The 20022-nt window shown below is 57.0% G+C and overlaps 1 protein-coding gene across 1 annotated transcript in view; it reads right to left on the reverse strand.

Annotated features, from left to right (window-relative positions):
- Positions 1 to 13297, reverse strand: part of OBSCN (obscurin, cytoskeletal calmodulin and titin-interacting RhoGEF) — a 138618-nt gene extending 125321 nt beyond the window's left edge. The window contains 9 exon segments of the mRNA XM_059176109.1: positions 3574 to 3849; positions 4406 to 4681; positions 5027 to 5305; positions 5903 to 6169; positions 6300 to 6608; positions 7287 to 7547; positions 7976 to 8245; positions 9098 to 10106; positions 13128 to 13297. Coding sequence (XP_059032092.1) covers positions 3574 to 3849; positions 4406 to 4681; positions 5027 to 5305; positions 5903 to 6169; positions 6300 to 6608; positions 7287 to 7547; positions 7976 to 8245; positions 9098 to 10079 — 2920 coding nt within the window. The 5' untranslated portion in view covers positions 10080 to 10106; positions 13128 to 13297.
- Positions 13298 to 20022: the final 6725 nt, after the last annotated feature.

Genomic DNA, 20022 nt, shown 5'->3' on the forward strand with positions numbered 1-20022 from the left:
TCCATTACAGGAAAGGAAGCTGTCCAACAGAATCTGTCCCTGAAAATGTCCAGATATTGTTTCACTAAACAAAGTCTTTAGGTCAGCTATTTTAAATATGCTCAGAAAATTAAAGGAAACTATTTCTCATCAAGTAAAGAAATGTTTGAGAACAATGTCTTACCAAATAGAGAGAATATCAATAAGAAGATATATTTCTAAGACTACATAGAAATTCTACATTTGAAAAGTGTAACTGGAATGAAAATTCACTGGAGGGGTTCAACTTCTGATTTGAGCAGACAGAAGAAAAAAAAAAAAAAAACTCAGCAAACTTGAATACAAGTCTCATGAAATTACCCAGTCTGAGGAGCAGAAAGAAAAAAGAATGAAGAAAATGAACAGAGCCTTAAATCCCTGTGGGGCAACACACACACAGGGAGATTTAAAGGGAAAGGGGCAAAGAGAATATTCATATGAGTGCTCCTACCAAGAGTGACAGCTGATGTCCCTTCAGAACTATAGGGGCCAGAAGTTAGTAGGTGATGTTTTAAAGTGCTTAGGGGAAAAGAAAACAAAAACAAGAACAAAAACTATCAACCAATAAATTATAGGCCTATGTCAAAAAACCAAGAACAAAAACTATCTGGCAAAAGCATTCCTAAAAATGAAGGAAAAATTAATACATTCCCCTTCAAATAAATACTGATTATTTTGTTGCTATTACAACTGTCCTGAAAGAAATGCTAAATAGGCATTTCAGACATGGATGAAAAACACTGACAATAACTTGAAATTGTATGAAAAAATAAAGAACAGTAGTAAGTATAGTTACGCAGGTAAATGTAAATGCCAGTATTGCAGCATTTTTTTAGTTTTTAACTCTTTGGGCTTTTTCCCCATATGATCTTAAAACACAAATGCATGAACAATAATTACAAAACTACAAAGTTAATGGACTGAAGTTAGTGTATAAAGACAAATTTTGACAATACCAACATAAAGCTGCACTTTGTGTGGGAACACAGAGCTGTAAAGGAACAGTTCTTTTATTTAAAATGGTATAATTTTAAACTTGAATATTACAAAGTTAAGATATTAATTGTGATAACCACTAAGGGTATCCACTAAGAAAAAACCAGATAGATGATAGATAAATAGAAAGAAAGAGCCAATGTTATATGTATATATAATACATACAAAGTTATAGTAAATATATATACTTAATACATGAAACACCAGAAAAAAATCAATTAAACAGAAAAAAGATAGAAATGGAGAGAATAAGGAACAAAGAAGATACAACATATTTTAAAAAAGACCAAAATAGCAGAAGTAAGTCCTTTCTTGTAAGTATTACTACATGAAGTGAAAACTAACAGATCAAAGAGAGAAAAAGATGTACAATAGTAGTTGGAGAGTTCAGTGCCCTTCTTTCCATAATGAACAGAAAGACAGACAGGAGGTCAGTAAGGAAACAGCATATGCCAGGTAGACCCAGCTGACTCAACAGAACTCTCCACCCACCGCATCAGAGACACACAAACAGAATGTTCTCTGACACAGACCATGGGTTCGGCCAGGAAATGAATCTCAGTAAATGTAAAGAGATGGAAATAATACAGGGTATCTTTTCCAACCACAGATAAGTGACACTAGAAATCACTAATAGAAGGAAAACTAGAAAATCCACAAATCTGCCAAAAGGAAACAATGCACTCTTGAAGAAGAATTGTAAGGAAAATTAGAAAATATTTTAAAATAGTTGGAAACGAAACCACAACACACCAAGGCTAATAAGATGCAGTGAAACCACTGCTCAGAGGAAAATTCATAGTTATAAATTATAGGCCTATGTCAAAAAAGATGAGCACAAATCAATAATCTAACTTCACACCTTAAGAAACTAGAAAAGGAAGAGTAAGTGGAACCCAAAGTGGGAAGAAGGAAATAAAGTCTATAGATGAGATGAATGAAACAGAATAAAAAGGCAAAATAAAGAATGAAGAACATTTGAAAAGATCAACAAAATTGACAAACCACTAGCTAGACAACTAAGAAATTTAGAGGACTCAAATTATTACAACAAAAACAAATGTGGGGACACCAGTACAGACCTTACAGAAATACAAACCATGGTCAGATAACACCATCAACAAGTGAATGCCAACAAATTCTAGATGAAATACCTGAACTCATAGGAACACACAGACTACCAAAACAGACCCCAGGAGAAATAGAAAACCTGAACAGACCTACAACAAGTAAAGAGAATAAATCAGTAATCAAAACAAAATAAGAGGCATCCAGACTGCAAATAATGAAATAAAACTATCTGTGCAATATAGGGGACACTTTTTTGTATAAAAAAAAAAAAATCCTTAAGAATCCACAGATAATTAATAGCTGAATACACCAGCTCAGCAGGGTTGTAGGACACAACAGCAATATTCAAAATTAATTCTATTTCTGTATATTAGTGGTGAACCTTCAAAAACTAACATTTAAAAAATAATTCCACTTAAGGAAACATCAAAAAGAATAACATACTTACCAAAAAACTCAACAAGTCTTCTACACTAAAAACTATACACTGCCTGCCTTGAAGGGGACATGTCCAGACTCAGGGTGCAGCCACCTCATGTGGGCACAGGGCGGTCCCAGGACACACACAGGCCCCTCAGCAGACCCACACTGCCCACTGGACCACAGGCCCACTGTCTCCACCCTCGATGTCCCACAGCCCAGACAGTCAAGTCAGGGGCTCATTTTTCTAGGCTATCTTCAGTGGGGTGTGGCCATCAGAGATGTTTTAGGCCACTGAGTTTGTGATAATTTGTTGCACAGCAATAGAAAATGACCCAAAAAATACTCCCTGCAAGTTCTTCCCACCTGAAATGTGATGGCTGGAGCTGTGGAAGCCATCTCATAACCAGGAGGCAATAAGCATAATGAAGGTCCTTATTTTGTGCTCAGGGTGGCAGAGAACTAGAAGCAGACAGAGCCTATGTCCCTGTGGTGTCCCTGTGGGAGGTTGTTAGAAATGGTCCCTGATGAGTAAAGCCTCCCTATGTCCACACCCTCAGCAGTGGGGTCTACTTTCTCCTGACCTGGAAACCAGGGTGTGTGAAGCAGAACATGGTGGTGGTCATGCTCTGAGCACAGACCCCAACAAGCCCGGTAGCACCTGCTGTTCCCTGAGGGAAACAGAGCCACCATGAAGACACCATGGAGACACACCTGGGGCAGAGACACCAGGAGCAGAGAAAGGGGTCCCAGACATAGGAGTAAGCCCAGCCAACATCGTACAGAGACAGAGGTTTGCCATCCGGCTAGACCCAAGCACTGAAGCCCTGTTGGGACATCGGACACATGGACGAGGCCAGGCTGGGTACTCCTGCCCCAGCCCACATTTCATGGAGCAAAAAGGAGTGGTCTCACTGAGCCCTGCCTGAACCCCTGACCACACAGCCAACTGTCTCGACAGTTTGGGGGTGTTTGTCAGCTGGCGCTAGATAACTGCCTTTTGTGGGCCTGACAAACACCTTCCTCCCAAACACCTCCTCCAGGCCTGTTCCTGGGATGTCAACTGACCTGTGACGTCCAGGCGAAAGGACACCTTCTGGCCCCCGGCCTCGCAGCTGTACTCCCCGGCGTCCGCTTTCCCCGCCTGCTGCACCACCAGCCGCCTGCTGCAGCCCTTGGCCTCCACGTGCACGTTGGAGCTCGCACTCAGCTTCTTCCCGTCCTTGTACCACGTCACCTCTGTCTGGGCCTGGGCCACCTCACAGCTCAGGGTGGCACTGGCCCCTGCCTTGCAGAGCACCTCACTGCGTGCTGGCTGCTCCTTGGCAAACACTGCAGAGGGCTCTGAAGACAGAAAGGGATGCATGGTCAGAAGCCCCACTGAGGGAAGGTTCCCAAGTCCTGGAGCCAGGCGAACTTGGGAATCCTTCACAGTCAGAGCCCTCCTCAGGCACAAGGGGACCTGATGCCCTGACCCCTCTAGGGCATGGGGGGAGCAGCCTCTGAGAACCAGGATGGACAGCCAGGCCACTGCCTAGCGACAGATAGAGGGAGGCCTGGGAGAGTGACCGAGACTCAGCATCTGCCAAGCGGCCCCAGAAGCTTCTAGCAGGAGCCAGACCCATAGGCATCCAGACCCCGAGTCTTGTCTGCCTCACTTCCTCATCTTCAAAAGGACAAAAAGGCTACAAGTTTCCTTCTTATTTTTTATTTTCCATGCGCAAATCTTTTTTCCATCTAAATGTTAGTTCTTTGGGAGGTTCCTCTTTCCAACCCTAAGAGCAACGGCACCTCCCAGGCATTCTTGGAAGAAAGGAAGGGCTGGACAGCCTAGCCTCACAAGTGCTTGATGAAGCCAGACCTGCTCCCCACCCACCATGCCTCAGAGGCTGCGGCTCACCGGAGACACGCAACTGGAAGTCCACGGAGTCCTCGCCCACACGGCACGAGTAGGTACCCTCATCCTGCCTGGTGACCGAGGTTGCCACCAGCCGGTGCCGTGAACCCACGTCCTCCTGCAAGAAGCGCTGGCTGGAGCGCTTGAGCTCCACTCCATCCTTGTACCAGTGCACACTCACATGGGCCTCCGAGGTCTCGCATTCGAAGTGGGCTGGGCCTCCAGCCACAGCATCCACACAGCCACCAGCAGTGTCTTTGTGCAGAAAGGGAGTGAGCCCTGCAAGGGCAGCCAGGCAGGTCAGTGGGGCCAGCAGAGCCCTGGCCACACAGACACCTATGCTAGACAGCAGACAGAGACGCCGGGGGCCTGCAGGCCTCCCCCAGACCAGGGTCCCCTTCGGAGTGCCACCTGCCCTTAGGAAGCCCCACTCCCTGCTGACCAGAGCCTCCCCTCTCCCATCCTCCCCAAGGTCAGCTGAGCATGCCCCACTCCTCACTGCCCTACAGAGATGGAAAATGGTGACTCCCACCACCCATACCCCCTAGAGTGTGCCCAGAGCAGGGGAACCTAACGTGGGGACATGGCCATGGTGGAAATGGACCACCACACAGCAGGCGTCACCTTGCACCAGGAGCTGGTAGGCGATGCGGCCCCCACGGCTGACACACTCGTAGAGGCCAGCATCATCTCGCACCACATCCCGCACCAGCAGTGCCCGCTGTCCGGCCATGGCCTGCACCTCATACTTGGGGCCTGGTGGCAACACGTGGCCATCCTTCAGCCATGTCACCGCTGCAGCCTGGTCTGACAGCTCAGCCAGCAGCTGTGCCTCCTCATGCAGCTGGGCCAGCACTTCCCTCACAGCTGTGACTGGACGCCTAGTGGTCATCCCTGGGGCCGCTTGGGGCCACAAACAGGTGGACAGAGGCGCATGGACAGAGCAGTGGAGAGAACAGGGGAGGGGACAGAAGGAAGAATGACAGGGAAATGGATGGACAGAGGGGGAATGGACAGAGGAGGAGGGATGCAGGAGGGACATTGGGGTGTGGGCAGAGGAGATGGATGGTAGAGGGAACAGAGAGAGAATGAAGGGGAAGGAAGAGAGAAGAGTGAACAGACGTGGACAAAGGGAATGGACAGGAAGGGACGGGGGGGGGGAGGATGGGGAGGGGACAGAGCAGGGAGAGACAGGTATGAGGGAACAGGGAGAAGCAGAGTGACAGAATCAGCAGAGGGGAAGGGGAGGGAGGGAGGGAAGCAGGCAGATAGAAGAGTGAGGCTCTGAGCCCAGTCCTCCATGCACAACCCACACAACCCATGGGAGAGGCCACTGCCAGCCCTGGGCAAGCTGCCTCCCACCACCCTCTCCTGCCCAGCCCTGCCACAACCAGGAGATCACCCGGGAGCTCACCTGCCCCGGGACAAGCAGCAGCTCCAGGAACCCCCACCCCACTGCTAGGGCAGAGGCCTGGGGGTCCCAGCCGGGGGTCCTCCTACCTCGGACCTCCATGCGGATGCTGCTTTCAATGCCATTGGCCACGAACTTGAGCTCAGCACCGTGCATGCTGGCGGACACTGAGTGGATGGTGAGGGCATGCCGTGTGCCGTCCTGACGGATCATGTACATGCTGCTGGCCTTCAGGGCCTGCCCGTCCAGGAACCACTCTCCCGCCAAGGCCAAAGTGAGGTCCACGGAGAAGGTCACCTCACCACCCTCCACAGCCTCCACTGCCTTCAGGGGCGTCCTCACAGCAAGCTGGGGGGCTGCAGGGTGAGGGCTTCAGTAAATGGTCAGCCTCTGCCCTCTCCGCCCCTCCTCTGCCTGAGCCTGGCCCAAGTGCTGCCTCCCCCAGCAAGCCCATGGGGCAGGCAACTGGAGCGCATCCACACTTACTCAGGTGCACAGTCCCTGGGAACTCGAGGTAGGGGCTGTGGCCAAAGCTGTTCAGAGCGGACACCCGGAACTGGAAGTCCCCCTCCTCAGACACGCTGGCCACAGTCAGCTCCTGCGCACCCACCCACTCAGCCTCGTGGCACCGGCTCCAGGTGTGGGCGCCAAGCCGCTTCTTCTCCACCAGATAACCATCGATGGGGACAGGGCGGTCCCCGTGGGGTGGTGGGGACCAGCCAAGGGTCACGGAGCACTCTGTCCTGGATTTCACCATGGGGGCCTCAGGCGCATGCAGCGGCGGCTTCCTAGGGGCTGGGCAGAGAACCACCCAAGGCGTCACTCACTGGGAGTTCCCTCCCCAAGCCCTCAATCCAAGATGAGCCCCGCCCTCCAGGGAGCATGCCTTCACTGTCTGGACTGCCCAAGGCCCGAGGGGACTGCAGGGACAAGGGATGCTGTGGACCCATGACCAGGGGGCCTAGGCATAAACCCCATCTGTGATTCCAGGTCTCGGGCTTGACAGTGACCAAAGCAGGGCACAGTGACCATTCTGAGGGCACTGAGACCCGTGTGCAGGGGCGCATTCCTACCCCAACCAAAGGCTGACCCAGTGGAGACGGGTGGGAGGAGGGACCCACTCCCCAATCTACAAATTTGATAGCAAAGGCCACAAGAAGAAGACATGCTCGCTCACGATGTCCCACAGCTGTTCTCGCCCATTTGTGTGCTTCTAGAACAATCTGCACCTTCTACTTTGGTTTGCAGAGTGGCGGTCACCAGAACTCCCACTCTGCAGTCACCTGGGGTGACCACAGTGAAGGAGGGCAGCAAACAAACCAGGGGTCCAAGGAAACTAGAGCTATGACCGGTTGGTCCAGCCCCCAAAACCCCTCCTACCCCCCACAGCAGACCAGAATGTACAGCGTGGCCCAGAGGACAAAAGAAGGGGGAAAGGGCCTGTCCATTCAAGGGGCACGCCCTGGCCCTTACCAGACACAAAGAACTGTGTCGTTGTCCGGCAGTCCCCAGCCATGAAGGCCACCTCGCCCATGTCCTCCAGGCTGCACTTGGAGATGGTCAGCGTGTGGCACGTGCCTTCTGTGGTGATGGCCACGCGACCCCCGGCCACCACCTCCTCCTGGTTCCTCAGCCAGTGGATGGAGTCCTCGGGCTGGGCCAGCTCCACACAGAACATGGCCGTGTCCCCCACTCGCACCGCGGTCTTCCTCGGGAGCTTCCGGATGAGGTTGCCTGTGGTGGACAGGGCCCGGGGACTGGTCGGTGTTTGGATGGGGGGGCGTCCTCTGCCCACCTCTCCACCTCCAAGCCCACCTTCCGCCCCGCCCGCCCCTTCTCGCCCGCGCCTTCACCGCCGAGCCCCGCTTCCGACTGTGTACTGCCCCCCGTCCCGCCCCTGCTCGCCCCGCCACTCCGCCCCCAGCCGCCCCCAGCCTGCCCGCTGCCCCGCCCCCTGCCCGCCCCTGCTCCGAGCCCACCGTCAGTCCCTGCACTGCCCCAGCACGACCCCAGCAGCGCACCTGCCCCGCACCTCCTCCCGGCTCCTAACCCGCCCGCTGCCCCGCACCTCCTCCCGGCTCCTAACCCGCCCGCTGCCCCGCTCCTCCTCCCCGCCCCGTCCCTTCCCACCTTCCCCCTCCATTCCCCGTGACCCCCGCCACCTTGCACCGCGAGCTCCGCCACCGTGCGGCTGCCCTCCGCCGTCTCGCAGACGTAGACGGCGTCGTCGTCGGCCGAGACGTTGCGCACCGTCAGCCGGCGCTCAGTGCCCTCCTCCTCGATGCCGTACTTGGCGCTGGCCCACAGCCGCGTCTCCTCCTTGTACCACGCGGCCTCCGTGGCCGGCAGCTCCACCTCGCACTGGAACGTGGCCGACTCTTTCTCCCGCACCTCCAGGTCCTGCAGCCGCTTTCTGAAGGGCACCGCGGGCTCTGCGGGGACAGGGCCCGTGAGCGGGGCAGGGGTGGCGGGTCTGGGCCGGAGAGAGTAGCGGGGAGAAGGTGGCGGAGGAGGGGTTGGGGGGCGGAGAGTGCGGTCAGGGCAGGGAGAGAGGCGGTGGTGCGAGAAGGAAGCAGGGTAGGTCAAGGGCTCCGTTAGTCGGGTGCGGGGCTGGCATGGGGGCAGAGGACCAGGACAGGAGTTGGGTGGGAAGGCAGGGGAGCAGCAGGGATGAGTCCAGGAAGGTAGGGAGATGTAAGGGGGCAGGGGTAAAGAGGCCGCTCCCCTTAGACAGAAGATGTCTGTAAACGAGGCACCTAAAGCCACAAAAAGTATCCCAGAGATGCTGCTCCCAGGCCGCAAAATCCGGTGGGATCCCGCTCCCACGAGCAGCGAGGCGGTAGGACCAGGGCCGGCTGCCGCTCAACCCCCTGAGCTGCCCTGCGCACTTTCCCCTGTGCAGCTTCTGCAGGGACCTCCGAGGAACCGCGTCATTTCCTTTCTCCCCCAGTCTGCCTGGGAGACCCCCTAAGCATCCTGTGAGGGAGTGGAATGCCCGCCTCCCACCCCCACCCCACCACACCTCCCACCATCTCCCAGGAGGAGGGGGCGCTGAGGACAAAGCGCTTTGTTCCTCACTCATGTGACTCTCACAGACACAGTAGGACAGGCGGAGGGGCATCTGCTTCCCCCTCTTTCTGTGGCTCTGGGAACGCGGGGGCTGCCCAGGACTCTCTGGATTCCACGACCGATTCCAGTGCAGGTGTAAAGGACAGGGGGAGGGAAGGTCGCTTCTTGGGCAGCGACCACGTGCTGGGGCCGTGCGCCCAGCACCCTGAGCTCACCTCGGACGACGACCAGCACGGAGCTGTAAGTCTGGCCCACCAGGTTGGAGGCCGTGCAGGTGTAGAGGCCCCGGTCCGACTGTTTACAGAAGAGGATCTTGAGCACGAAGTTCTCCTGGGCGTCCTCGTACACCACGTGGCGCCGGCCCTCGACCACCAGCTGCCCATCCTTCTTCCACACGGTCTCTGGCTTTGGCTCCCCCGTCACGTAGCAGCTGAGGCGCGCGTGCTTGCCTTCAGTCACGGTGCATGTGCGCGTGCCGGAACCCGGTGGCGAGGCCGGGGCGCTGTCCGCGCGTATCGCCTCGCGCCGCCGCTTCAGGTGCGCCAGAAGCGCAGCAGTGGAGGCCCCGGGAGGGCCCGCCGCGTCCGCATCCGCCTCCACGGTGAGCGCTGCGTCGGCACTGGCAGCGCCCAGCGGGTTCTCGGCGCGCACCGTGTAGGTGCCGCCGTCCCGGGCCCGCGTTGCCTGGATGCACAGCGCGCTCGCCTCGCCGCTGGCCTCCACGCGCACTCTGGGGGCGTCAGGCGAGCCCAAGCGCCGCCCGTCTTTGGCCCAGCTCACGGCCATAGGCGGCGAGCCGCGCACGCGACAGCGGAACGTGGCCTCGGCGCCCTCGCGCACGCGGATGGACGTGGGCCGCAGGAGAAAGTGGGGCACCTGCTCTGCGCAGGCGGCCTCAGCGTCCACCTGCAGGCCCACAGCCGCGAAGGCCTCACCGATGGCGTTGCGTGCGCGGCACACGTACTGCCCGCTGTCGCCCAGTGCCAGGTCTAAGATGGTGAGACGGTACAGGTCGCCGTCTTGGGCCAGGCGGAAGCGAGCACCCGCCTCTACAGGCTGCTGGTCCTTCTCCCAGCTCACCTGCGGCGTGGGGTTGCCCACGATCTGGCAGCTCAGCGTGGCGTCCTTGCCCACCGACACCATGAAGGCCTTGGGCCGGGTCAGGAATCGGGGTGCCCCACTGAATGAGTGATCCATGGTGGGGGTGGGGGCGGCAGGAAGGACCTAGGAGCGGGTTGGGGGAAGGTCATAGTGGGGATAAGACCCTGTACTGACCGAGTCCCGGACCTGCACCACACCACTCCCCCACCCACGCGCCTCCACCTCATCTCCCCTGCCCCCACAGCTAGGACTGTCCGAGGCACGGTGATACAGAAATTCAGATTTGCGGCTCCTTTCTCGGCATTTGAAGTCTGGTGCCACACCTCCCTCACAACAGGCTTTTCTATCTCTTCCTGTCCCCCCAGCTCTAACCCCATCCCCAACTCCAGGTCCAGTTGAGTACCTGTCCCAAACACACCAGCACCCTGGCTGGCCTTCCTCTCTGTTCACCAGCATCTCCCTACCTGGGGCCATGCTGTCCTCTCCACACAGACCTGCCTGTGTGTGTGTGTGTGTGTGTGTGTGTGTGTGTGTGTGTTCCCTACCCAACTCCAGCTGCCTTCAAGGGACCAGTCCCCGTCCCCCACACACTGCTGCCTCTTGGATTCCGAGACTCCAATCTTCCTAAATGTCTTACCCACTGAGGAGGCGGCTCTCTGAACCTGGACGGGGCCTGGGCAGGGAGGCCTTCCCTGGGTGCCTGCTGCTGGCCTGTGCCTCTGACTGTGGTGCCCTGGAGGTCACAGATCCTCCATCCCAGGAGACTGCCCTCTGAGCCCTCTGCCCCGTGTGCCCCTTTTTGTCCCCTGCCCCTTCCTCCTCCACAAGATTCATCCTCCCAAGACACACTTCTGGTTCTGGGTGCCGCAGCCGGGCTTGCCCCAGGCAGCACCCATGATGAAAGTCCAGTGTACTAGGCCGTCAGCACCCCTCCAGGGGTTCCCAGGTCCCCTCAACCCTGATGAGCAGGGAGATCGGAAATCTGGCTGCCAGTTGGACCCCTTACAAGCTGCTCCCCACCCCGAGCCACCCACACCCCCTTGCTGTGTGCACCTGCTCCTCCCCCAGGGACAGCACATGGTCAACTGTAAGGCCGGGGAGGACAGGCAGAGTCCCCTGTGAGGAACCACAGACGTCCAGGCTGAGATTAGCCAGGTTGACTGGCAGGGCCTGGTCACTCTACAGACTTTGTGTCCCTACTGGCTGGGGATCTTTGGGGACAGGGTTGGCACCCCCATAACAAAGGCTACCAGGGACTGGCTGGCCATCGGCACAGGTGGGTAAGGTGAAGCTGGGCCTAGCCTACCCTGCCCCACTTCTGTAAGAACAGCAGGCCCCCTGGCTCAGGGCTGGGCCCAAGCACCTCAACTCCCTCCCCACCCCAGGGCTGGGCTTCCAGCATGGGCTGCTCCTGGGGGACAAGTGGGGTGATGTTCTGGACCCTTGGGCTCCTGTCCTGTGATTCAGGGCCTAATCCCCCTTAATCCCCCTTGAGGAGGTGAGCCTGCACTAGTCTGCTGACTCACTGTGCAGTCAGCACCTCTGTCCCTTGCCCTCCCCCCGCCCCGCTAGCCCCGCTGGCCAAGCTCTGGGACTGGGAGGACATGGGCCAGCGGCCACCCGAGCCCCGCCTCCATGGACGCCCTCCTGGGCCTTAATGTCTCTCTGGGGAAGGGTTACTCTGACACCGGGTATCCAGAGGCCCTGAGCTCTGAGCTCCCTGGGCTCCCCTCCTGATTCCTGGTTGGCCTGCAGTTCCCTCCAAGACAGGACACTCACTGCACCCTAACCCCCACCACTCCAGGTGCAGCTCTGGGAGCTAGGTGCTCTGAGCTCATGAACCGGCAGGGGCTGAGAGCCACCTCCACAGCTGGTGGCCTCTGGGGGACCAGGAGAACAGGGAAGGGACAAGGACTTCCTTTCACTACACGTGCTTGGGGAAAGCAGCCCAGGCCTTTGGCAGCTGACAGGCTGACCTCTGGCCTGGGAAGGATGGGCAGAGACCCCAAGATCTTCTCAGGCCCCAGGAATGGTGCTGATGTCTGGTCAAAGGCCCGTGTTCCCCACCTCAGTGCAGCAGACCCATGAGACCCTGGGGGCTCCCACAGGCTCAACCACTCCCAGACAGGCATCCCCACTGCTCCATAGGGCCGCAGTGCCCAAAATGCTGGCTCAAGGACTCCAGAGCCACACTCCTTCAGGCCGAGTTGAGGGACTCCTGCTGGGTTGGGACATGCAGAGGGGAGTGGGAGGCTTAGGAAGGGACACCTGGCTAGGACTTCAGCCTCAGCTCCCCAGGGAAGCCCCTTCCTCCCTCAGAGTGGACTCCTTGCTCCTTGGAGGCCCAACTTGTCACTGGCAGCAGCCTCCCTCCACATGGACACTATGACCTCCCCACCCCCACCATGACCACGAGAGGGTCATGCCTCTGGACCCTCGGAGTCCTGAGGGCTGACGTGAGCCCTGCCTACAGCCTCCATCCTTGGTTTTCAAGAACTTGGCCAGTCTTGGGTCCTCCTCATGGGCCCAAGTGGGAATTGGCTTGCAGCCTGACTACAGAACCTTGGTCCCCTGGAGCCCCTGCTGCCCCTCTCCCCCACCTCATCCCCCCACCCCCCGGAGCCCCTGCCACCCCCCTCCCCCACCCCCACCCTTCCAGTAAAGACTTCCAGCGACAGCTCCTGGAGTCTGGACCCCTGGGCTGGCAGCCTCCCGAACTCCAGGGGAAATTCTTTCCTGGAGTCAGGTGTCAGTGCCCCTCTGGCTGTCCCCTCTGCTGAGCCAACAGGCCCAAAATAGCCCCAGCTGTCAGCAACCATCCATCTCCGCAGAGCTGGGGGAAGGGCTGGCCAGACCCCTAGGCCTCCTTTGGAGCAGGGGGCCACAAAGGAGGAGGCGGATGCACGCCACAGCCCCCTGGTCTCCCACCCCCAGTGCTCTCTCCCCGCAAGAGGGGCTCAGCTCAGGCCACCACGGGGTCAGGGCCCGGATTCCAAAGTCCCAACCCTTGGAGTTACACAACCTGGCTAGACACCCCTCCCCAGGCCCCTCTCAACCCCAGTGCCCTGACCTTCAACTGAATAGCCCTGGGGGAGAGGGGCTAGGCCTGGAATGGCTCCCACCCTGCCTGATCAGCCTCCTCACCTGTCTCTACGGGAGGCTGGGAGCAGCACCCAGGCGTAGGGCACAGAAGATGGAACAGGGGCTGCTGGGTCTCACCTCCCTCCACGGGCCCAGGACTGACACGGCTCCCACCCAGCAGCCCACTCTCTGGCCGGTCCTCAGACTGGACGGGGACGAAAGGACAGGCAGACGCTGTCAGCTGGAGAAGGCTGGGCCCGCCCCCACCACCAGCCAGCCCAGCCCAGCTCCAAAATAGCCCGGGTGTCACTGCCTGCGATCTGGTTTCACCCCCCCAGCCCCGGGAGGCAAAGGGCAGAGGCTCTGGGTGGCCAGGTGTGGGGGTGCAGGGGCAGTGATGACGTGGGTGGGGCAGGGACCCCACCTGGTAGTGACCCCTCCTCAGACTAGTATCCTGGAAGGATACTAGGCAGGAAGGAGCCCAGGAGACCCAGGACCACCCAGGGGGCACCCAAGACCACCTCAAAGGGACCTGGGGCCACCCAGAAAGGGACCTAGAATCAGTCAGAGGGACAGGGGGACCCAGAACTACCCAGCGGAGACCCAGACTGTCCAGAAGGGAGAGGGGGACTGGGGGCCAGCTAGAAAGTGACACAGAACCAGCCAGAGGGGAGAGGGGGACCGAGGAGCAATGGTCATCTGGAAGTCCTGAGCCTCTGGAAGGGGGTAAAGGCAGGCAGCCAGAAGCCAGCACAGGCCCCAGCACCAGCCCCAATCTGTCCCCACCACACACATGCCAAAGGCAGATTCTTTATCCCTGGTCCTTCGAGCAGCACCTGGCCTGGCTGGGTGTCCATGGCACCTTTAAATGGGAGTGGGGATCCCTGAGAAACCAGGCAGGGACCTTCCCGGCCATGGGCCAGGGGTGGGCAGGCAAGACAGTGGCCAGTGCTAAACATGCCCAGGAAGGCTGTCCCCAACTCCATCCCCATGGCCCTGCTGCAGGGACAAGCATGGACAAAATGCCAGGCCCATCTGGAGGACAAGTGGCCTCTGTCTGGTGGGGCCTAACCAGGACCCAGAGAGTTTCCTGGGAAGGAGCTGACCCTCGCCCCCAGTGGCTCAGGTCTGAGACCCACCCTCAGGGACCCCATCTGAGGGTGGGTACCAGGGCAAGACACCAAGCCAGGCCCCTGCACCCACTTGATGCAAGGACCTCTCTAGCTGGTGTGTCTACCTGCTGACCCCCACCACAGCATGTGTGAAAGCCAGGAGTCCAGAGCTCCCAGGGAGGGGGAAATGAGGGTAGGGAGAACGAGGACCCGCCAGCCAGCAACGAGGGACTGCTTGGCATGCTCAGCCTCACCCCTGCCCCTGAGCCGGCACCCCTGTATGCGGTGGGGACTAAGGCTCTAAGCACAGACCAGATGCCCTGAGGTACCCAAGTCTCGGCTCAGACACCATAACAAAACCACAGACCAGGAGGCTCAAATAGACATTTATTTCTCAGGGTTCCAGAAGGTGCATTATGGAAAGAAGATGCTTGTAGGCCCCAGGACACTGAGATGTCCCTTCCCAGTGCAGACACAGCCCCGCACTCAATATGGACCCATGGGCCAGAGGGCCAGCCCTATGGGTCCCTCCGTCCGCCTCTATGGACACTGATGGGTCCATGGTAACCGGGGGTTAATCGCAACTACAGTGATCCCTTAACCAGCATTCATGTGACTCACTGGCCTCCAACTGGCCTCCTGCCCCCAGTCCTGTAACCCCCCCCAAGCTCACCCTCCTCCTCTGTCCTCCCTCTGTCCTGTGACCCTCCATAGCTCACCTTCCTCCTCCTCTATCCTCCTCATTGTCCTGTGACCCTCCGAAGCTCACCCTCCACTTCCTCTGTCCTCCCCAGTCCTGTGACCCTTCTCCTCCTCTGTGCTCCTCCCTGTCCTTTGACTCTCCATAGCTCACCCTCCTCCTCTGTCCTCCCCCACCCTCGCAGGGTCTTGTGACCCTCCATAGGTCACCCTCCTCTGCCCCGCAGCCCACAAGATGCTGTCAGCCCCCTCTCTCCCTGGGCTCGGAGTGGTCTGTCTGGGAGCCCCAAACTCAGAGGACACCCCCCCCCCCCGCTTGAGCCACTCTCCTCTAGCTGTGACACCCCATCCCCGCCCCCAGGAACAGGGCAGAGGCTGCAAACTCTGAGGCCTGGGAACCTTTCCTGCAGAGGGGAGTGCTTGTGACCTCTAGTGCTCTAGTGTTGGAGGGGAGTGCTTCTTAAGTGGAGGTGGGGGGAACCAGTGCCTCTGCTCTCTGACTGTCCCAGAGGGAAGCCACAGGCACGCTCCTGGGGAAGGCCAGCATGCTCAGTCTCCCTTCCAGGTCTTCCCTTCAAAGACCTCGTGGATGGCCCCCAGGGACAGTGTCTGCAGTTGGCAGTAGAGGGACCGTGGCTCAGGGTGGCCATGGTTTGCTTGTTTCCACAACTGATGGTGTCTCACCTTTCTCCTGAATGCAAGACCAATGGCTGTGAGACCACAGCCTGCACAAATCTGGGAACAAAACGGGAATGTTAATGGGGAGAAAGGTGAATTCCACATAAGGTCTGGAGTTTGGGTTTGAAAGAACATAGAAGGGGTTAAAACTACTTGTTGTGGTGGTGGTGGGGGTGCTCGGGAAGGGGGTGGGGGTGGACACAAAGGGGAAAGGTTGGAAGAAGCTGGCCCAGTGGGAGGCCTGCAAGTTGTGGGAGCAGGAGGGTTCACACTCATGCCCTTGCCATTGATGAGAAGCATTAGAAAGAACCTCTGTGCCCATCGATGCCACACAGATAGAGAAATGATGGCATCCTGGGGCAGATCAGGCTATACAGCCTCATTCTTAAAATGAGGGGGAATTGTATCCACAAACAACTCTTAAAAAGACGATGTCAGTCAGTGAAGTAAGGGATCAAGTGGAAACCACACTGTGAAGCAGGGCTCCCGCTCCCTGCACCTCTGCTGGCTCCTGGTGCCCCCACCACTTGCTCGTGGCCAAGCCTGCAAGCCAGGAGCTGAGAGCAAGGCCCAAAGGTCAGGCAGGGGAAAGGGACCCACAGCCAGGAGGTGAGGGGCCCCCGTGGGACAGAGGGAGCAGAGGGAGATCCCGGACCACTTGCTCTTGGCCAAGCCTGCAAGCCAGGAGCTGAGAGCAAGGCCCAAAGGTCAGGCAGGGGAAAGGGACCCACAGCCAGGAGGTGAGGGGCCCCCGTGGGACAGAGGGAGCAGAGGGAGATCCCGGACCACTTGCTCTTGGCCAAGCCTGCAAGCCAGGAGCTGAGAGCAAGGCCCAAAGGTCAGGCAGGGGAAAGGGACCCACAGCCAGGAGGTGAGGGGCCCCCGTGGGACAGAGGGAGCAGAGGGAGATCCTGGGGCAGCAATTGGCCCCATGACTGCACACAGGGACCAGTGAGACACAGGAACACAGACCGGACGGGGGTCTATCCACGCTGACAGCACGGATGGCCATGTCTCCCCCACAGGTCACAGAGACCCCACGGACATGGTCCATGCACACATACTACCACAGAACCACCAGGAACACAGACCCCCACAGGCCGACTCCAGAGCTGCTACAATGTAACATCTGGAATGTCCAATTTCCAACCGCAAGCCCAAGACATGCCAAGACCAGGAGGGAAGCTACTGCAGCTGTGTCCACTGCTCTGAGAACCGCAGGATATGTGTGTCGTTGCACAGAGAACAGCAATAAAAAGAAGGATCAGAAAATCCAACAGGCAGCAGGAGGGCTCAGGGGCAGCCGTCTGGGCGGCAGAGGGAACCCATGAGCTAGAAGACAGGGGCACAAAGTATGCACTGCAAACACCCAAGCAAGTCCAGGATGAGGGCCACGTGGGATGGCACGGAGCCACCAGACACATGTGAGGATAACGGCTGCTCGAGGGCACAGGTGGATTCATTGGGGGCTCACTGTGCCCCAGAGACAGGCCACTCTGGGGCACAAAGGGCACGTTCTTGGCATCAACCATCCCTTCTCTCACCACAACAGCGTTTTGGCCAAATGGTATCTTAAAAAGTGCTGAATCAGGGGTGCCTCGGTGACTTAGAGCATTACGTGTGTCCCTTCCACTCAGATCCGTGATCTTGGGGTCCCCGGAGTCGAGCCCGGCATCCGCCTCCTGCTCAGCAGGAAGTCTGCTTCTCCTTCTGCCCCTCCCGCTGCTCACGTTTGTTCCATGTCAAATAAATACAATCTTTTTAAAAATCATGGTTGCAGAACACCAGACTAAATGCAACATGCTTGAGATTCATCATTACTCAGCGTAGTAACTACTTTCAAAACAGGATTCCTCTTCCAGCCTCCACCCCAGCCATTCCAGACCACCTGCTGGAGATGACTGCAGTGCAGTGGGAGCTCTCATCAACCCAGAAGGTTTTCTCATGGCATCCCACAGGAATCCAGCTGCGGTGACCCCCTCGAGTGGAAACTCAAGAGTGATCCCACAATCTGACACAGTGTTCCAGGGAGCAACTCTGGTTCAGCATCTTAACAAAAGAAATGCAAGGATTATGGCGATCTAGGCTGCATCCACTCAGACAAATGCTGGAGAATGCAGGTGAAGGTCTTTTTGGCCCAGAGTCTTGGCCAAATCTTTGGAAAACCTTGTTGATGTGTCTGAGGAAAACGAGCCCCCAGGCACCCTGGTTCCAGGGCCAGCAGCACCTTGTGTGAACCCCCCCACCGCCCCACCGATTCCATGCTCATGGTTTAAAATTAGAGTGCACAGGGTCTGGGAGTCACCATGGAGCAGGGAGCCACCTCCCCCCCAACAGCTGCCTTCCCTCCCTGAAGGGCTAAGATTAGGGCTGCACAGATTCCTAGAGTAGAAATGAAGGGCCACAATTAACCGGGTGACTTAATTCGGCAATCTGGCCCTTCTATGGTGGTCAAAAAGGGGCCTTCTCACGGCCAGGGCTTTGCTAGTGACCCAGTCACTCAGATCAGTCACTGCCTTGTGGGCCTTTCCAAAGAACTTCAAGACCCATACTCACTGTCTCCTGGGCATCATGTTCTGAGAGTCAGTCCATGCAAAATCCCATCATGGTGTTTTGTCCCAGGGCTGAAGGAAGTTATTTGCAGGGCACAGCACACAGCAGGGGGCCTCCACAGGGCTGTTCCTGGGCCTTCAATGGCAAGAGCCAGTGGAGTCAGGAGGCCAGAGAACACTGTCCAAGCCAGAAACGGGCCCTGCTTCCTAACCACTGCCTCTGAGATGTGCCAGCAGCTTATCAGGAAGCAACGGTGATGAAGACAGTGGCTCAGGGGTGGGGCAGGACAGGCCAGGGAGGGGAGGGGAGAACAGAGGAGCATAGAACAGAACAGAAAGCCAGGAAACCAGAACCACCAGCTCTCCTCTGAAACACACTCTGCACCTGTCATGGGATGAATGGTGCCCCCAGAAAAAGAGGCGTCAAAGTCCTCACCCCCAGAATCACAGGACCTTAGAGAGAGGCAGAGTCTTTGCAGATGCAACTGAGTTTAGAGGAGGTCAGCAGGATGGGCCCAGACCCAAGAACTGGCAACCCCATACAGAGGGAAGGGGACCTCAAGACACTCTGGCAGAGGCAGTCCTGGGAAGACAGAGCCACAGACCAACTGCCTGCGCACCAGGCTCTGCAGGAAGTAGGAAGCTTCTGCCCCGAGCCTCGGAAGGGAGCATGTGCCCCCCACACACCTGGACAGTGGGGGACCACCTCCTGGTGCCTTAGGCCACTGACTGGTACCAGTTTATTCCATGGCCTGAGGACACTACTACAAGGCTGATCACACACGGAATTACGACGGGCCACCTCAGCTCTGGAGATGTGCCCAACAGAATCGAGCTGTCCCACAAGGAACCCGTGGCCAAGTGCTCACGGCAGCATGGTCCCCACATGTCCTTGGGCTGAGGAACGGCCCAAGGATGTGGTCTCTCCTCAGAGCTGAGCCCACATGCCCTTCAGCTGAGGAACGGCACAAGGACATAGCCCCAAGGACCACAGGTCTAGACCCAGAAAACCAGACCCTTGGTGGCAGCACCCGGACACAAGTTCAGGCCGCATCCTGTGTGATTTCATCCCTGCCAGGGTCCAAACCTGGGGAAGCCCGAGACAGAATGGAGGACCGGGGCGGGGGGGGGGGGGGGGGCGCCACAGGCAGTGGGGGGGCAGAGGTGGGCACCAGTGGGCATGGGCTTCCTGCTGGCGGGGGGGCTGCCGGGGGCTGCCGGCCCAACAATGGAAATGTACTAAATGCCATGAAACCGTACACTTTATAGTGGCTGATTCTCCATTCCCGACATGTGCACGTGATATGAATGTAATACTGCACGTCCGTTATATCTCAATATAAAGTTAAAAGTAGAAAACTACAATGGGTATTGTTATGTGAACCTTACTTCAGCGAAATAATCAAGCTGAGATGAATTTAAAAACTGAACTTAAAAAATGAAAACAGGGGCACCTGGGTGGCTTAGTGGGTTAAGCCTCTGCCTTCTGCTCAGGTCATGATCTCAGGGTCCTAGGATCGAGCCCCACATCGGGTTCCCTGCTCAGCAGAAAGCCTGCCTCCCCCCTCTCTTCCTGCCTCTCTGCCTGCTTGTAATCTCTCTGTCTCTGTCAAATAAATAAATAAAATCTAAAAAAAAAAAAAAAATGAAAACAGGAGCATCTGGGTGGTTAAGCATCCCACTCTCGATTTAGGCTCAGGTCATGATCTCAGGGTTGTGAAATAGATCCCCGCCTTGGGCTACAGACTCAGCAGGGAGCTGGCTTCAGATTCCCACTCCCTCTGCCTCTCCCACTGCATTCTCTCTCTGTCTAAAACAAATACAGTAATCTTTAAAAAATCAAAACAAAAACTTTCAGAAGAAAAATCAAGACCATATGGACACAGACATCTTACGTAAAACCCAGAACAGCAATCC

Source organism: Mustela lutreola, chromosome 5 (genome assembly GCF_030435805.1).
Source record: "Mustela lutreola isolate mMusLut2 chromosome 5, mMusLut2.pri, whole genome shotgun sequence".
Taxonomy (NCBI): Eukaryota; Metazoa; Chordata; class Mammalia; order Carnivora; family Mustelidae; genus Mustela; species Mustela lutreola.